Below are 17825 nucleotides of genomic sequence, written 5' to 3' on the forward strand. Positions count from 1 at the left end.
GGCCTTCAGCTTCAGGGATCAGGGAAGAGACAGAACAATTCAAGTGAGGCTTATGGTCAAGCCTGGCTTAGAGAAGAAAGATATGAAACGCATGTAACCTGATTTTAGCAGGCCCTGCCGGATGCCTACCCTTGTCCTCCTGCTTCCTCCTTGGTGACAGGACCCTTAGTAGTTTTTAGGTATTTGGTAGCAAGGTTCCCAGGCCCAGAGGCTAAGCCATCCTCGGTCTTTTCCAGGGCACATCTAGGTTTTGTGAGGCCCGAAGCTTCCACTGTTTGGGGCCATCAGGGGAGCTTTTTCCTGAGAGAAGGATTGTAATATTTAATGGATACAACATTAGGTGCAAATTGAAGTTTTATTTAGAATGAAAAAATAGACAACAAATTACAGATTTTAAAGAGCTAAAAAATTCCACAGATGTCACGGAGTCCAGGGGAATAACAGCCTGGTTGGAGGGGCGCTCTCCGCCTCTTCTGTATTTTTGGCTCTCTCTGAGGGTAGTGGTTTTTACCAGCATGCTTAGGGAGAGTCTAGAAAAACTCCTGCTAGGGTAAGGTCAGATTCCGGACCGTGTCGCACCTCTGAAGACCTCGGTCCAGTTCCTTCCAGGGTGGCTTCAGGCCTTGGCATCCCTGCCTCCCTGCGGCTGCCCCTTGCCCAGGCCCCGCCAACGCTGTCAACGCCCCCTTGGCCACGCCGTGTCCCCGCCCAGCATCTTGGACGCCATTCCTTCCCGGTGGCACCTGCCCAGACTTTGCTGAAACCGAAGGCAACAGGAGGAGGAGGTGGGCTTAAGAGCGCCTGCCCGGCCGCCACCTGTCTTGGAGGTGGAGGGAATGGCCGAGGGGTGGCTCCCTCAGCTCCCCACCTTTGAGCATCTCTCAGGCTGGGAAAGGGCAAAGGGCCACATGAAGCCAGCAGGCACGTCAGTGCCACATCCCCAGAGGGACAGTCCTCCCACCCAGGAACCCCTGGCTGCCCGGAAAGCACCACCGGCAAGGCCGCCTCCACCGCGCCCACGAGAGAACTCGGCAGCTGTGAAGGAACTGGGAGAGTCTGCAGATGGGCCGAGGTCAGGGCTTCCAGGCTAGGAAGAAGTCTTCCAGACGCCTAGCTTCACCACTCCCAGGAGAAGGAAGGAAGGGGCATGGGCAGAGGCCTGGCAGGGGAGGAGGGAGAGGCCAACCCCGTACACAGGACCACAGGACAGGGTGGAGGACTGTCCCAGGAGTCCCTCCACAACAGGAGGCCTGGTCCCAGTGGCCCCTCTCTCTAGGGGTTCCCTGCTGCCACCATGTCCACGGAGGAGTCACAGCTTCCATGGCCCAGCCACAAGTTCTGGCTCAAAGTCAGAACAGGAGAGAGGCCCTCAACTCCAGTGAAGCATGCAGCTCCTTTTTCAACCCCAACACCTCCGACAAAGCGTGTTTGTTATATGAAGGCAAGGATCATGATGGCACGAAGCGTGTTATATGAAAGCAATGATCATGATGGCAGCTGCCACCAAAATATTTTACCAGCACACCCTTCTGACTGCAGCATTTCTCAGAAGAAAGGCTCAGGTGAAAAGTTCCTGGAATTTTCCAGATCTTCAGGTGGATCTATTAGCATTGCCACATACCGAAAAAAGGAATTTCCCTAAAGGTTAACTTCTAATCTGGCAAAACTTTGCTCGTACCCCAAAACGGAGCCAAGACTCAGACTAATACACATACATCAAAATGGACAAAAGCAAGTCTTGACTCACTTGACAAACAGAATAGACACAAAACAATGTACAACCAATACAATTCCAGAATGTCCCTGAAAGGAAAAAGCATCCTCTACTGACATGAAATAAATGTTAACCTTGAGATTACACTAACAATGCCTTTTTTTAAGAGAGGGTCTCGCTCTGTTGCCCAGGCTGGAGTGCAGTGTCACGATCTCGGCTCACTACAGCTCCCACCTCCCGGGTTCAAGAGATCTTCGTGCCTCAGCCTCCTGAATAGCTGGGGTTACAGGTGCACGCCATTGCACCCCGATAATTTTTGTGTTTTTAGTAGAGATAGGGTATTGCCATGTTAGCCAGGCCAATCTGGAACTCCTGGGCTGAAGTGATCCCCCTGCCTTGGCCTCCCAAAGTGCTGGGATCACAGGTGTGAGCCACTGCGCCCAGCCAGGCCACTTCTTTATCAGGAATTTCCAATTCCCATTTCCATAAGAGAACTAACTGAATTAATCCTGCCTTCTAATGTTTCTGGAACACATCCTCTACCTTCGCCTGCCGGCTCCTCTGATGTCCCAGGGGCCTTTTGGTAGCAGTCAGCATTTAGCAAATACAGAGTGGAAAGAGTGTGCAGGAGGCCTGGGCTTGGTTGGGTGTGCTGTCTGCTCCTGTGGCCTGTCGGGCAGGTCCAGGGAGACACAAGGGAAGCCTGAGGAGACCCTGACTCCCCTTGAATTTCTCCATACAGCAAGACAGTGAGGCTTTATCCCAGATCCCTGACTCCTAAAAAGAGTCTAAAAAGAGCTAAGTTCTCTCTAAATTCTTTAATGGTTCATGACCAAATTCTTGGTTCTAAGACTTTGAATTTTTAAATAATAGATGTGCATCTTGACTTGGGTAAAAACTAGAAACCTGTTCTCCCACCCAAGCCTTTGCTTTAGTAATTCTCAAGCTGACGGTCTGGCCGGGCGGGCACCAGGAGCGCCGAAGGCTCACTTGAGTCATTAGTGAACATGTCTGACTGAGTCTGGGCTGAGGGACCTGGCTCTGCATTTTGTAAAATAGATACTAGCAGATCGTCCCAAGATGTGTACAGCTCATTCTCACAGCCCAAAGAGGGCACTTACTCCACAAATACGTGGCCACAGGTCATCACCTGTCCTGTGGCCCTGGCGAGCCTGATCCCTCACGCCGGGCACCCACACAGCCTGCGTGCCTTCTAGACTTGAGTTCGCAGCTCTTTAAGGAGCTCTCGGGCCAGTTTTTCTGATCTAGGGCTTTCAATGCCAAGACGATTCCATCTGTACAAGGTCTGGTCAAGAAAGCCAATGATCTCGTGAGTTATCTCAGCAGTGTGAGCCATCTGCAATCAGGACAGAAGAGAAGGCAAATTAAAACACTTTCCATACAGATTTGTCCTTTGTCCAGGGACGGACCATAACCACCCAGTCCCTGAAAGAAGCCCTATCCAGCATTTCCATCAGTTCCAAAGTAAAGCATCAGGGGCTCTTGTTTGCAAGGTGATTAGCACAGCAAGTCTGTCTCCAAGGCTGGCTACACAGTGAGCGGTGCCATTTCCTAACGAGCCTCCTCGCATTGAGTTCAGCTGCCAACAGCCTTAGACTCATAAAGGCCACAAACAAGCGCTGCTTGCAATCAGAAGTGCTTCTCGGAATGCCAGTCACAAGTTGTGGGATGATCCGCTGTGGGGAACAAAGGCAAATGAGCATGCTGTGGCTTGACTTTCTGCAAAAGGCTCACACGAACATGAGAACTGGAAAATACCACCTGTTTTCACAGAAACAGCCCCTGGCATCCCTGGGCTAGCAAAGGTTTTAACACCTGATTCTTGCGGGAGAGCAGGAGACACAGCCTCAAGGCATTCGTACTTGTTGGTGCCTGTAAGTATTTTCCTAAAAACTTCGGTTAAGAAAAAAGGGAAGGGTGAGAATCTTACAATTTAGCTATGTGGGGAATTTATGGTTTTTTAAGCACAAGCAGTATTAAGAAGGCTTAAGTTTTTGAAAGAGTAACCGATATATTCACTTAAGTGTGTGTCAGTTTATACAGAACCTGCAAATGTTTAATTAGCCAGAGCAGCCCAAGGTCAGCTTCCTCTGGAAGGGTTGGGCTGTTCTGGGAGGGTGAACAACTGCCTTGGTTTTCCCGGGACTATTCTGGTTTTATTGCCTCAGGTCCGACAGCCCAGGACACCCTTCAGAACTGGGCCTTCCACCTCCTGACCACCACTGAAGGGAGCCTCTTGTCGCATGCATACTGTGTGAATGGCAGCGTGGGGACGCAGAGCTAAGAGTAAACAACGTGGTGTGGACCATGACGTTCGCTCTCCTCGGCCCCCGGTTGGCAGCACACAGGGCCTGCAGCTGGCCTGCAATGAGCCCGCCAGGGTTGCTGATGGCCTTCGGCAGATGCAGCCTGTCCTTCATCAAGGAAACAATGTGAGCCTGCTGTGGACCCCTTTCAGAGTTAATATACCACCCAGACCCTGAGCGGGAGGACTGTCCCCTGCTCAGGGGCTGGCCATGCCCATGCTGATGGGCTTGGCCATGTCTGAAGAAAGGTCGAGTTGTCATTACAGATCCAACCTTGCATCTTCCTTACACACCAACACTCCTGGGTGGGCCCCTTCCCAGTTCTCTAGTCACATGCAAAAATTCGTAGCCCTGCAGCCGCCTGGAAAACCTGCCTCCCTGCTGGCCTTGGCTGGTGCACCAAGAGTGGGTTCAATTCATTTTGAGTTCAACGACTCAAAATTGAACTCTGCATCTCGGAATCTTGCTAACTTTTGCTGTTGTTGCTGTGGCCCAGCAGCAGGAGGCAGGAGAGGGAGAAGTGTGAATCCAGGACAGGACAGGAGGTGGAGCCCCAGGGGTGGACTCCACGCAGTCCTCTGTTCTGTGCTGGCCTCCTGCAGGCACAAGTGGACGGCTGGGGCAAGGCAGAGGAGTGCCTGGCGAGAGGCCAGGAGCCAGAGAGGCAGGAGAACTGCAGGGACGCTGGGCAGGGCCTCGTGGATGGAGTTCTGGGGAAAATCAGAGGGCCGAGGTCAGAGAAGAGGATTCCGGGACAGCCAGGGAGTGGACCTCCAGGTGCCTGGAGAAGAGCCCACTGCACAGAGCTCGCAGCAGAGCCCACACAGGAGGCAGGCTGTGGGCAGATGGGGCTGCAGGACCAGTGCGCCCTTTCGGTCAGATGGAGTCACTCGCTCAAGCCATCTCCAAGAGGGTGCAAAGGCTCTGAAGAGAGACAGCGGCCTTTGCCTTGAGCTGGCACCGCTCTCCAAATCTGGATGCCAAGACAGAGGGCAGAGCCTGGGACCAGCCGGGAGGTGGCTGCGCTCGTGCTAGGTCCTGAGGGTGGAGAGACCCAAGCTGCAGGAGGGAAAGGCCGTCCCACCAAAACAATCATCTGGCCACTACCTGCTCGTGGGCCAAGCAGACCCGGCCCTTTCCAAGGTGCTGTCGGCAGAGGAACTGACAAAGGCCAGGAGAGGCAGGGGCGGTGGGAGGGATCCTTTCCCGGAGGCCCTCCCTGCCACGCAGCCACCACAGCGAAGGCTTCTCATTAGGAAGACTGATGTGTCAATAAAGATGGTTTCAAAACATCCGAAAGGACAGCCCCCAGGAGGCGCTTTCACCACGATGGGTGCCCAGATGGCCAGCATCCACCCGACGGAGTTAGTGCATGAGCGCCACACTGGCGTCTGCTCCGGGAATGAGCTTCTGCTGTGTGTGTCTTCTCTGTGGCGGAACTGATTTGGGGGATGCGATGACAAAGCACTGGGGCCCTCCGTACTCCTGTGGGTTCCTGTGTGGATCAGCAGAAGGGGCTGAACCACGTGTCAGGATGGGCTGCCCAGCACAGGACGCAGGCTGAACCTTGCAGCGTCTGGTCTCTTACTCCCAGTGGTGTCTCTGGGCTCAGTCTTGAGGGCGATCTGCTTTGAATGTGGACTGAAAGTTTCCTCCGAGTAGATGGAAACGTGGTATCAGGATAACTGAAGCAGAGACCTGGGTGTCTCTAGGGTGCTTGCTCTGGGTGATTTTCTCTCACACCCTGTGGGCAGGGCTGGAGCCACCAAACTCCCATGCTGACCCCCGCTGCTAAGCAAGCCAAGCCCAGGCCCTGGGCAGCTTCTCCACTCACACGGGCCACAGGGTTGGGGAGGAAGTGCCTGAGCTGGAATTGTCCTTGTCACAGGGCAGGGCTGACCATCTCCCCACTGCCCCTCCCCCAGCCCCCCATAAGCACCTTCCCACTGTTTCTGCGAGTTCGACTTTTTAGATCCCACCCATAGGTGAGAGCATGCATTTGTCTCTCACGTCTGGCTTATTTCGCTCAGCGTAAAGCCCTCTAGGTTGGGCCGCATTGTTGCAGGTGTGCATTTTATAAGAGTACACAATAGATTCTCGAAAGCATTCTCACTGTGCTGGGGCCGGGCCCAAAGAGGTGGCACCTGGCATGTGGCAGCCAGTCGTCTTCAGCCCTGGGCCGCCCTCATGACTCGGATCCGTCTTAGATGAGACATCATCACCTGGGAGGCACAGCCTGGGCCCGCTCCACAGGACTGTCCTACCAGGATGGAGACAACCTCCTTGCCCTGGTTCTTGGCAGGTGGGTCATTTGTTACGGGGACTTTCTGCACATGGACATTGACGTTTCAGTCAGGCCCGGCCTGGATGGGAGCAGGAGGGGCCTCTGGGGACTGGGAATATTCCTCTCTTGAGTTGGTTGCTGGCTGCACAGGTGGTGTTGGTTTGTGAAATTCGTCAAGCTGTGTATTTTCTGTATGTATATGTCAACAAAAGTACAAATAAAATAAAAAATAAAACAAAACTCCCAGAGCCACCATGCTGGTGCTTTTTCTGAGATGAGGATTTTTTTAAATTGTGGTAAAAAATACATAAAATGTGCTATTTTACCCATTTTTGTAATTCGGTGGCATGCAGTATGTTTACAGTGTTGCACAGCCATCAGCACCGGCCGTCTCCTGCCCCTTTCTATCATCCCCACACTGACTCCCCACCCTCCGCCCTGGGAAACTCTGGTACTTCCTCTCCCTGGACTTGACTCTTCCAGGTGCCTCACCTAAGTGACTCATACAACATCTTCGTTTCTGGCTTACTTCAATAGCACAGTGTCTTCCAGGTTCATTCATGTTGTAGCACTGTCAGAACCTCTTTCCATCTTCAGGCTGAACAGTATTCTCTTGTGGGTACAGATCACACGGTGCATTGCTTGTCCCTCTGCAGGCGTTTGGGCCATCTCTGCCTGCTGCCTGCTGAGAATAGTGCTGCCCTGAGCACTGGGCCAGATGGCCCTCCAGCCCCTGCTTTTGGCTCTCTGGGTTATAGACCTAGGAGAACCGCCTGCCACATGGTAATTCCAAGTTTGGCTGTTTGAGGAACCACCCCATTCTTCTCCACAGTAGCTGCATGACGTTAATGTCCCCACTGGGAAGCGTATGAGTGTTCGGGTTCCCGCGCATCCTCACAGGCGTTTCTTTTCTCTCCTTGCTGACAGCCATCCTGATGGCTGTGCAGTGCATCTCGCTGCACTTTGCCTTTCCCTGACCACTCATGCCTTTTCTGTGAGCATCTCCCCACATGCCTACTGGCCATTTGTACATCTTCTTTGGAGAAATGTCTGTTCAAGTCCTTCGCCCATTTTTGAATTGGGTTGTTTATCTTTTTGTTGTTGAGTTATAAGAATTCTTTATGTATTCTGAATACTAAACTCTAATCACATATATTATTTCCAGATATTTTTCTCCCATTCTGTGAATTGTTTTCACTTTCTTGACAGTATCATTTGATGCACAAAAGCTTTTAATTTTCATAAAGTCCAATTTATCTATTGTTTTCTTTCATTGCTGTGCCTTTGGTATCATATCCAAGAAATCATTGCCAAATCTAATGTCACAAAGAGTGCTCACTTTTGACTTGGACCATTTTTTACCCCTCAAGTCAAGTGGGCTTCAGGAAGGATTTCTTGGTAATAAACCAATTTTTTACAGATTAACACAATTCTTTGCACTGTTGCAGTGAATAGCATTGTGGTTGCTTTGCGAGCACATTCTCATCGTGGCCTTATTTCTTTCCATGAGGAGGAGGAGAGCAGCACACTGCGATGGAAAGAAATGTACGTAGGGGGACAGGAGAGCTGGCTTCTACTGCAGGCTCTGGCAGCAAGCCGTGGGCCCAGGAGATGGCATCTCCTGTCTCTGAGCCTCTGTTTTCTCTTCTGTGACATAAAGGTGCTGGAGGGGGCAGGCTCTGGGGTCCATCCCAGCTGTCAACCTCCTTGACCATTTATCCGTGCTGGGCAGCATCCTGGTACACACCCTGTGCAGAGGCCAGACCCTCGGACAGGTAACCCACCTCTCGCCTGGAGCAGAAATGAGTACTAGGATGCTGGACCACAGGGAGACTTACCAGGGTGATGACATCCCAGGCGATTGTGTGGCCTTCAGGAGCCCAGAGCAGGAAGTTGAGGAGAAGGTGCCTGATCAGCTGTTGTGCAGGAGCTCTGAGGTCGGTGTCTGTGCCCTGTCCTGCTACTGTCTGCAGGTCCTGGGCTGAGAGGCTGCTGCTTCTGGACATTGCTAGGAGGTGGCCCAGCACGGCCTTCACCTGGACCTGGGCAATAGCATTTCACAGGGGAGAGGTTAGGAAGAGGCAGGACAGACATACTTCTAGGATTTATTTATTTGCTTTGAAACAACCCCCAGAAAGGGGTAAGGACTGGCCCCTGAGAGAGGGAGCTAGGCAGTGGCCGAGTTTACACTCGATTTCACACAAACCCAAATGGGCGGAATGGAAATTTCTTGACTTTCTTTCGTCTTGCTCACCAAGCAGTCAGGGCACCATGCCAGGAACTGACCTTTTTTTGTATAAAAGGAAACAGAGAAAAGTTCTCAACAGAATGTAGTCAGATTTTTATATTGTGGGGAAAAAGAACAAAAGGCTCCTTGAAGACTCGCCTATCACAGCCACAAATCAATTAAAGCCCCACACAGTCAGACCTCCGCCGAGCCAGTGTTCCCATACGAATGCAGGCTTGCCTTTGCTTCTTGCTATATTGGGGGTCAGGGTGGGGGGTCAGGGGGAACACACACACATGCACGCACGTGTACACAAGCACGGTCATACATGCATGCACATACAAGAACACATTTGTTTTAGATGCTGGAACAATCTGTTTATGCGTGTTTAATGCTCAAGCAGAGGTCACAAGTCTGTGGAACCCACATAATAATGGTAATTGTAAGTCTGCAGGTTGTTTTTGCATAAAAAATACTTATTCCATGCTGAGATATTTCTGCTTGCTACAAGAATGGTACACCCAGTCGTGACTTGGAAAACAAAGCAAAATTCGAAAGCCTAGCTCCAAATGCCACATGGAACTCATGAACAGCTATGTTCCATCACTTATGAAAGAATACTTAGGCCTATTCTGAGAATTCCCATGACCAATTTTATGGATTTTGCATGAGGCGTTTTTTTTCCCTGGAAGTCAAAGCCTCATTCAATGAAGTCTGTCATAAACTCCAGTACACTGGGCGTGTTGTGTGAGCTCCTCTGACCACAATACAAGACCGTGAGAAACTGCACCATCGGGCTCTTCCACGGGGAGCGGCAGCGCTCCAGCAGGGCAGGCCTCACTCTCCCCACCTCGCCCCTCAGCCGGCCCAGCCTGCCGGGTCTAATGGTGTCTACGGGAGCCCAAGGCCATTCTGCCATCTAACTGGGTCTGCAAAAATGTCAGGGTTTAGGAGGCTATGCCTTTATATCTGTTTTTTCTCTTGACCCACAACTGACTTTCTGCCCTTGTCCAATAATCCCTAAGATGGGGTCTATCTTCCTTTCTGTCTGTCCCAGACTGTCTTTCCCTTCAGAGGCCGTCCATGTTCATGGGCTTCCACTTGAACACCAATAACTTTAAACACGTCCTAAGTTTTTCAGGAGAAAGATAAAAGCTTTCTTTTCTTTTTAAAGTATTTTTTATCCTGCATTATAAAAACATATATGCTTACTATGGAAAATTTGAAAAGAGAAAAAGAAAAACCATTAAAATGATCTATAACTCTACCATCCAAAAAGACTCACTGTTAATAATTTGGTTTATATACTTCCTGTCTTTTTTCTACGCACTAAGACCATACCACTCACTACACATAATGCCTTGTATCTTTCATTTTTCTCTCCATAACGTACTATAAGCAGTTCAGTTCACTGTATCTATAGAACATGCTCTTCAAGACTTTTTTTGGAGACAGAGCCTTGCTCTGTCACCCAGGCTGGAATGCAGTGGTACAATCTCTACTCACTGCAACCTCTGCCTCCTGGGCTCAAGCAATCCTTCCATCTCAGCCTCCCGAGTAGCTGGGACTATAGGCACACATTACCACACCTGGCTAATTTCTTTATTTTTTTGTAGAGATGGGTCTATGTTGCCCAGGCTGGTCTCAAACTCATGGATTCAAGTGATCCGGCCACCTCGGCCTTCCAAAGTGCTGGGATTACAGGCATGAACCACTACACCTGTCCAAGAGCATGATTTTTCATGGTATGTAACAGAATGCTATTCCATGGTTAGGATATACCACAATTTATTTGGCCAGTAGCCTTACTATTGAAAGTTTAGGCCATTTCCCATTGTTGTATTTATAAACAATGCTGTGCTGACTATTCTTACACATAAGCCTTTGCATGGATCTCTATTCCCCAGGGTAATTCCTAGAAGTGGAACCACAGGGTTAAAGGGTATGAACCCTTGCCTGATTTTTTTTTTTTTTTTACTTTTTTTCTCTAGGCATCATTGTACCTTATTGATTCTTAAGGGTATCCAAACAGACTTTGTTTATTTTGTTGTGATCCGATTCAGTTGGCAAAAGGAGATGAACTCTGGCTGCTGGTGGAAAGGGTGGCTTGCCCATGAGTGGGACAGGCCTTCTCACAGGCAGGACACATCCTGGGCGGGGACACGCTTGCTCTTTGCACCCATGTTCTTCACCTCAAGGACGTCCACAGAGGCAGTGACGCCAGGCCTAGCACACGATGCGGGGATATGCCACCGGCTGATTTAATTGTGCCTTTTTAAGTAAATGCACAAATGCACAGATACTGCTAATTTCAATTCAATCGCATAAGAATCATGCTTTCTAACACAGTTCAGTTTGTCTCTCAAGCCCCCCAATAGACCACAAAACCCAGGAAAACAAGAGGTACGTATCATTCATTAAACTAAGATCCCCTTCCCAGGACGCCACATACACCAATGCCTCAGGCAGGCACCAGTGAGGAAGGGGCTCTGGAGTCACCAACATGAGCACTGGATTGAACTGCCAGGCAGATGGGCACCTGTGACAGAATGGGGGGAAGGGAAACGGATGCCTGCCACTGCCCCACTCACATTGAGCCAATATGTTCTCATCCAAAATCCTAGGCATCCCCTGAGGGAGAACTACGCAAGGGTTTTATTTTTTCTTAAAAAAGGACCAAGTTAGCTAGTAGAAGATGTGCCAATGTAGAACTTTCTAGAAATTAAGTGTTATTGAATAATTTATTTCTTTATACTTCAAAAGTGATTCTGTCAGTAACCTTTTGACTGTGATGGAATTGAACACATATCTACCAACTTAGCTTATTCAGAATCAAATAAGACAGAATATAAAAGGGCTTTAAAAACCATATGTGCCCTGTACATCTTATTACTGTTAAAAACATCAACCAGGATTTTCCTTAATTAGTTTAATGTGATCTTTTAAAGGGGAAGAAATAAAAAGCTTTCTTTTTAATCAGACAGCAATCCTCAAATACATATGTGGGTTATGATAATTTTTTCACAAAGCTTTATTTCTGATCCAAAATAAATTATCACCAAATTTCAACTTTTTAAAATCTAAAACTATTTTTCTTTCCTATGCCATGCAAGCCTTTAAACAAAATACGCAGACATCTTTATTAGTCCGTGTGTTTTCAAACAACAGAAAATGCCAAAGCCAAGAGGAGCAGTGCTCCATACAAAATGAGCCTTGTCCTCTTTAACTACTAAGATCAGCATAGAGCCCTGGCAGTTGAAGTTTTAAGAACCTAGCAAATCAATGCTTGCAAGGGAGGTGCCAATGCCTTTAATCAAAGCATTGCTTCCTGTAATTATTATATTCCACATAAAATAACAACTGTCTTTGCCACAGACAGTTATCCAGTCCCATACTTAGCTGCTCTGTTATTTAGGAAATGACCAACTTCTTTTTCAGAAGCAAAGTGGTTAATATCATGTGATTACTTTAGTAAGAGATGTAAACAAAGCCAGTAATGTGAGGATCTGTTGACTGATCCAAGAAAGGAGACAGTCAAGATGGAAGCAAGCCCCAGCCGGGCTGCTGGGGAGCGAGACAGGGCCCTGGCTGTGGCCAGGCTCTGCTGCCGGCACACCCCTCAGAACAGCCCGCCTCTGCAGGGCACGCCTTGGAGGACGCGACCCTGGGGCAGATATGGCAGCTGAGCAATAACAGATCAAATGACCTCGGGGAAGAAGGGTCTTCGTTTTGCAGGAGAATGGGCTGGCAGCGTCTCGTCTCTGGCCACCTCGGTGGGGACAGGAGAACGCCTCTGACCACAAGGCTGGAGGTCACCATGCCTGCAGGTTGCCACGACATATGCCATCTGTGGGCAGAGCTCAGGTGTCATGGAAGCCAAGCCCACAACAGAGCCCCTCTCTGCAGGCTCCTCTCAGCCCCCCAGAGCCCACCCCAAACACATGCAGTGGGGCCTGCTACCCACCATAGTCTGTGCTCTCTGCTGCCTCTTGTCACGGGGGCCGTAGTAGAAGGCCAAGAGCCACAGCAGGGCCGTGGGGGGTTCGGCTGCCGACATCAGTAACTGCTCTGCCACCATCTCAGCCCATCCTCCAAAGTGAATGAACAGGAACCAGCTCTCAAAGGGACCTCCGCGGGACCTGGAACAGAGCCAGAACACATGACAGCTGGCAACCTGAATTATTCTTCCTTTGGGTTTTTAAAGCAACTTTAACGTTTGCCAACGGTTGGCTTAAATTGTACTTATCCACTGAAGTGCAACCTGCAAGGAATACAATTTAGACTCAGAAAGCCTGTCCAAACGCCACTCTGCACCATCACAGGACATTGAAAGAGTGCCTCTCAGGACCCCCATGAGGCCTAAGGCCTTTGGACATCGGAGTCTTTAATCCAGGTACGTTCAGTGAGGACAGGCACTGAGGAAGGAATACTGCAGCCATGACCAGCAGGAATGTGGCAGGATGCGGCGGCACACCTCCCTGCCTTCTGAGACGCGGAGAAAGAGGTGGAGGGTAGGATGCAGGCAGAAACATGGGCTGTTTCCCTTCTGACAAGACGCAAAGTTCGGGTGGATATTTCAGCAACAGAATTTTTAATGAGCTGCTGTCATCATGGGTGCGTCAATGCCAGAAAGTTAAAGCGTTTGCGAAGCTACCCCCTCACCACACTGGCAAATGGGAGTTGCAATACTTGTTTTAAGGGGAGAATTTGCTCGAGGTAAGGGCCCACTAATTGTGTGCAGTGCCGGTCTCAGCAGGAGAATTTGCTCGAGGTAAGGGCCCACTAATTGTGTGCAGTGCCGGTCTCAGCAGGTGAACATCTCCCTTGGAGAGGATGGAATAGACAAGCCTGAGATCACATTAGATGAGAACTTTCCTTCTGGACTGGGGCAGTGGTTGGAACAGGAGTGTTCCTGGTCCCTTTGTTGGATCTGCCTCCATGTTCCTCTGCCTGGCCCATGGAATTCCCAAGCTCTAAGCACTGTCCTTGCCTCCCTGGTCACTGCTGTCCTCCTGCCCCAGTCCTCCCTGAGAACAAGTGGTTAAATGTTCTACATTTGAGCAACAGAGACATGTCCTTCTTTCCCAGGACATGGTCAGAGCTGATGCTCTGGAGGCCACGTTGGCTGTGGGCTGGGTTAGGCTGTATCAGAGTGAGGAGGGGACTCTGCCATGCCTCTTCTCTGCAGGCACCATGTCAGGGTAGACAGACGCACAGAGCAGTGAGACTCCCTCACACTCCTGGCTCCCAGGTTGGCAGTGTGCCTGGATCAGGATCAGAGACCGGCCTGGTCCTTCCCTCTGTCTTCCACCAGTAGCTGAATGCACAAGCAGTCCCATGTGGCCACCTGAAAGGTGTCTCATGGCTCCAAGGTCTGGATTGAGGTGGGAGCCCCACAAGGTCTAAGTCCTGCTCTGCAGCACCACATGCACCCTTTCTGGTTGCTGTTTTATTCCAGTCTTCACACATTTGACATCACACATTCTGAGTGATGGTGGAGAGGGTGGGTAGAGAGAAGAGAAAAACACCCAGGGCACCCACGGCACAGCATTTCTCAATCACAGGGTGGGCTGCTATGCCACCTGCATCTATGTCCCTGTCCCCGAGTTAAGATTCAAGCTCCAGCTCTGTGTAACACCAGGACAACCAGGGAGGGTGTGTGTGGGGCTGACTGGCCACTGCAGGCTATTCATGTGGCCAACCCCGGAGCCTCCATTGGCTGCAGGCCTTTTTTGTCTGGTCTCCGTCGGTAAGAATCATGGTGAGGAAGGAGTGAGCAGCTGGCACCCAAGCCATCAATCACGGAGCTAGACATAGACGTGTCACCCATTGTCTGTGTTGACTCGGTGTGAGATTACAGAGAATTCCAGGAGTGAAAAGTGGCAAAAGGAACAAATAAAGTAGTCTTAGTAGGCTAGCAGGGACAATGAATAAAATTATACTCTAAAAGAGGAAGCCAAAGAGTGTTATGATACAAGGAATTTAGCAAGGCATAAATGTGAATGCTTTCAGGAAAACCACACACATAAGAGGGTACCTAACACTACTGTTAGAAATTAACAGGCCGGGCACAGCAGTCCACACCTGTAATCCCAGCACGACGGGAGGCCAAGGCAGGAGGATTACTTGAGCCCATGAATTTGAGGCAATACAGCAAGACCTCTACACAATTTTTTTTTTTTTTTTTGGAGACGGAGTCTTACTCTGTCTCCCAGGCTGGAGTGCAGTGGCACGACCTTGGCTCACTGCAAGCTCCGCCTCCTGGGTTCACGCCATTCTCCTGCCTCAGCCTCCCAAGTAGCTGGGACTACAGGTGCCCGCCACCATGCCCGGCTAATTTTTTGTATTTTTAGTAGAGACGGTGTTTCACCGTGTTAGCCAGGATGGACTCGATCTCCTGACCTTGTGATCCGCCTGCCTCGGCCTCCCCAAGTGTTGGGATTACAGGTGTGAGCCACCGCGCCCGGCCACAAAAAAATTTAAACATTAGCTAGGTGGTGGTACACGCCTGTAGTCCCAGCTACTCAGGAGTCTGAGTGGGAGGATCACCTAAGCCCAGGAATTTGAGGCTACAATGAGATGTGATCATTCCACTGCACTCCAGCCTGGGAGACAGAGCAAGACCTTATCTCTAAAAATTAAAAAACAAAAAAACAAAAAAAAAACAATTTATGTTAGAATAGATTTTCTCATTTTAGAGATATTTATTAGAGAGAAGGAAAAGCAAGCATTTAACATTCCACCCTACTGTGCAGGAGTTTCAAATCTCCTTCCCTAGAGAGGTAGAGAGAAGACCACAGGACCCAAACAAGTGCCCTTTCCCTTCTGCGCGGCCAGGGAGGGGTTCCCAGCAGGTGGGCGCTGCTTTTTCCAGGGCCTCTTCTTTTTATTGTTATGCCTGTATATTTCAAAATCTAAAACCAGATGTTACGTAGAAAACGTTTTGATACAGGTGCATGTGTCAATACCTGTTTGGTGATGGTCCCAGACCAGTAATGCCTTCCTCTGTCAGCCCTGCTCAAAGGGCAGATGAGGACCTAGGGAAACCATGTGTGAAGTAGATTTGGGAGTGATCAGTGTTTGCTCACCCATGAGTCTGGTCTTCAACTGCTTCTCTGAGCAGTTCAGAAATATGCTTCAGTGTCTGGAGCCAGTGTCCCCGAGGGATATCTGCGGGTGGAGAGAGACACGTCAGAGGGCAACTGAGGAAATGTCAAGCCCATGAGGAACCACCTGCAGCGACGACCTGAAGAGTCTTTGGGAGACGCCCTTCACTTCTGGTTCACGGAACTCAATATTGTTCTCATGCTCTTCCCAGCCAGTACGTATCTCTTAAGCCTGGGGAAGTAAGATCTGTCCATGTCACACACAGCTGAGCCTCAAAGAATCTAATCTTTTTATTTAGTTTTGTGGGGTTTTAAGACACGATCTTGCTTTGTCAGAGGCTGGAGTGCAGTGGTACGATCCTGGTTCACTGCAGCCCCAACCTCCTGGGCTCAAGCGATCTTCCTACCTCAGCCTCCCCAGTAGCTGGGACTACAGGGGTGCACCACCACGCCTGGCTATTTTAAAAATTTTTTTGGAGAGATGAGGTTTCACTGTTTCTCAGACTTGTCTCAAATTCCTGGGCTCAAGTGATCCTCCCACCTTGGCCTCCCAAAGTGCTGGAATTACAGGCATTAATCACCACACTTGGCCTCAAGTAATTTTGAATTCAGGTACATGGAAGTAGCTAGAGATTGCATAAGCAGCCCCCACTGAGACTGGGAAATGCCGGGTTGCGGATGCCCTAGGTTTCTTCTTTTCTACCTACGCACTCCTTCATCACTAATGGGTTGATTTCAAAATAGATGGAGACTGTAGTAAAGCAGCCAACAAGGAATTAGGAATAGACTGCCTGACTGCTTTCCTAGGGCTGTGATGAATTCACAATATGATTTCAGGTTTACAGTGGAAAAAAAGGCCAGGAAAGAAAATAAGTGAGCATTATGCAAACAAATGTCTTTTCTTGAGTGAGCTGCTCTGGTTTCACAATCATCCTGTGGTTTTAAATACAGCTGAGCAGCACATATCTGTAGTTCTATGCAGCATCTGCAAAAGTTTTCACATAGTGATAATCGAGCACACAAGGAAGATAAGGCGAGTGATGGACGAACCGCTGCTACTCCACAAGGCCAGCGCCTCCCTCCTCTGAACTCCCGTGGCCCTTGGTGCACAGCCTTTTGAAGGCATTTTTCGTTTCTTCCTTTTACTAGCTATTTAGATGTTTATTTCGCATTTCCTCCACTTGTAGTGTCTACACAGTCAGGGCTCGTAAGTGATCATCTTTTACACCCCTCCCCCGGCCTTCACAATGGGCATGAAATACATTTCTGATGAATAGAAGATCATGCTACTAAAAAACACTTCTTCAATGTGTGATTATAACACTGTTTCCCAAAGTAATATACAGACAGCTCTTCTAGGAACTAGCACAAGAGGTTCTTGTACTTCTGCCGGAAGCCACCTATTTATATTTGGACATAAATCTACGAGTTACACAAACGGAAAGGTAGAGGGTTGGGCCCATGCCCATGCGCTACCTCGCCGTTTGTTTACTATTTCCAAACTGAGACACTAACAACTCCAGTACATTTTCTGGAGCTCACTCAGCGTCCCCTGTTGGCTGACTTTAGGCTTTGCTGATCTGACCTAAGCGTAAGGTGAACCCTGGGAGAGTGAATTCCTCATTTTTCTGTCTTGTTAATAAAGTTTTCCCAAGGGTTTTCATAAAACTGTCACCTAGAGATCCCACCCCCAGCTCAAGCATGTGAGAAGACAGTGTCAGGGGATCACCCTGGGCAAGAACCTACATCTTCTTGAAAAAGGAAGAGGAATTTAGGTTTTGTAAAATGCTCTGAAACTTTGAATCATTTGCATTTCTCAAACAGATCTACTCACTCAAGTCTCAGAAAAAAGGCAGGCCAAAATGGCAGAAAAAGGAAATGTGACTGGCTCGTTCCCTTCTGTCTCCTCGCCTCCCATGCTCCAATAAGGCCCCTTTCTGGCTGGCGCAGTCTGTGCCCATGTCAGGACTGCCTTCCGTCAGGTTTCAGGCCTCAGAGGGAAAGGATGCCCTTATTCTCTATTTCTGAAATGTCTCCTAAGCATGAGCTCACAGCCACATTCCTGGATCAACACCAGTCGAATGAAGGCTGGAACCATCACTTCCCCAACTGGATAGCCTTTGGAAGGCTGGCAAAGGATATCAGGAAAGGCTGTGGATGAAGAAGC

The 17825-nt window shown here is 49.5% G+C and overlaps 1 protein-coding gene across 10 annotated transcripts in view; it reads right to left on the minus strand.

Moving 5' to 3' along the window:
• Nucleotides 1-336: 336 nt before the first annotated feature.
• The window catches only part of FANCC (FA complementation group C), a 218132-nt gene continuing 200643 nt past the window's right edge, over nt 337-17825 (minus strand). For 9 of the 10 annotated variants that reach the window (XM_024251894.3, XM_054520284.2, XM_024251895.3 and 6 more), the window contains 4 exons: nt 15641-15722; nt 12517-12691; nt 8164-8367; nt 337-3071 (listed from right to left, as the gene is read on the minus strand). In XM_024251894.3, coding sequence (XP_024107662.2) covers nt 2928-3071; nt 8164-8367; nt 12517-12691; nt 15641-15722 — 605 coding nt within the window. In that variant the 3' untranslated portion in view covers nt 337-2927. The remainder of the gene's footprint in view (nt 3072-8163; nt 8368-12516; nt 12692-15640; nt 15723-17825) is intronic. The other variant, XR_008509829.2, reaches the window with a different exon arrangement.

This window comes from Pongo abelii, chromosome 13, assembly GCF_028885655.2.
Source record: "Pongo abelii isolate AG06213 chromosome 13, NHGRI_mPonAbe1-v2.0_pri, whole genome shotgun sequence".
Classification (NCBI taxonomy): Eukaryota; Metazoa; Chordata; class Mammalia; order Primates; family Hominidae; genus Pongo; species Pongo abelii.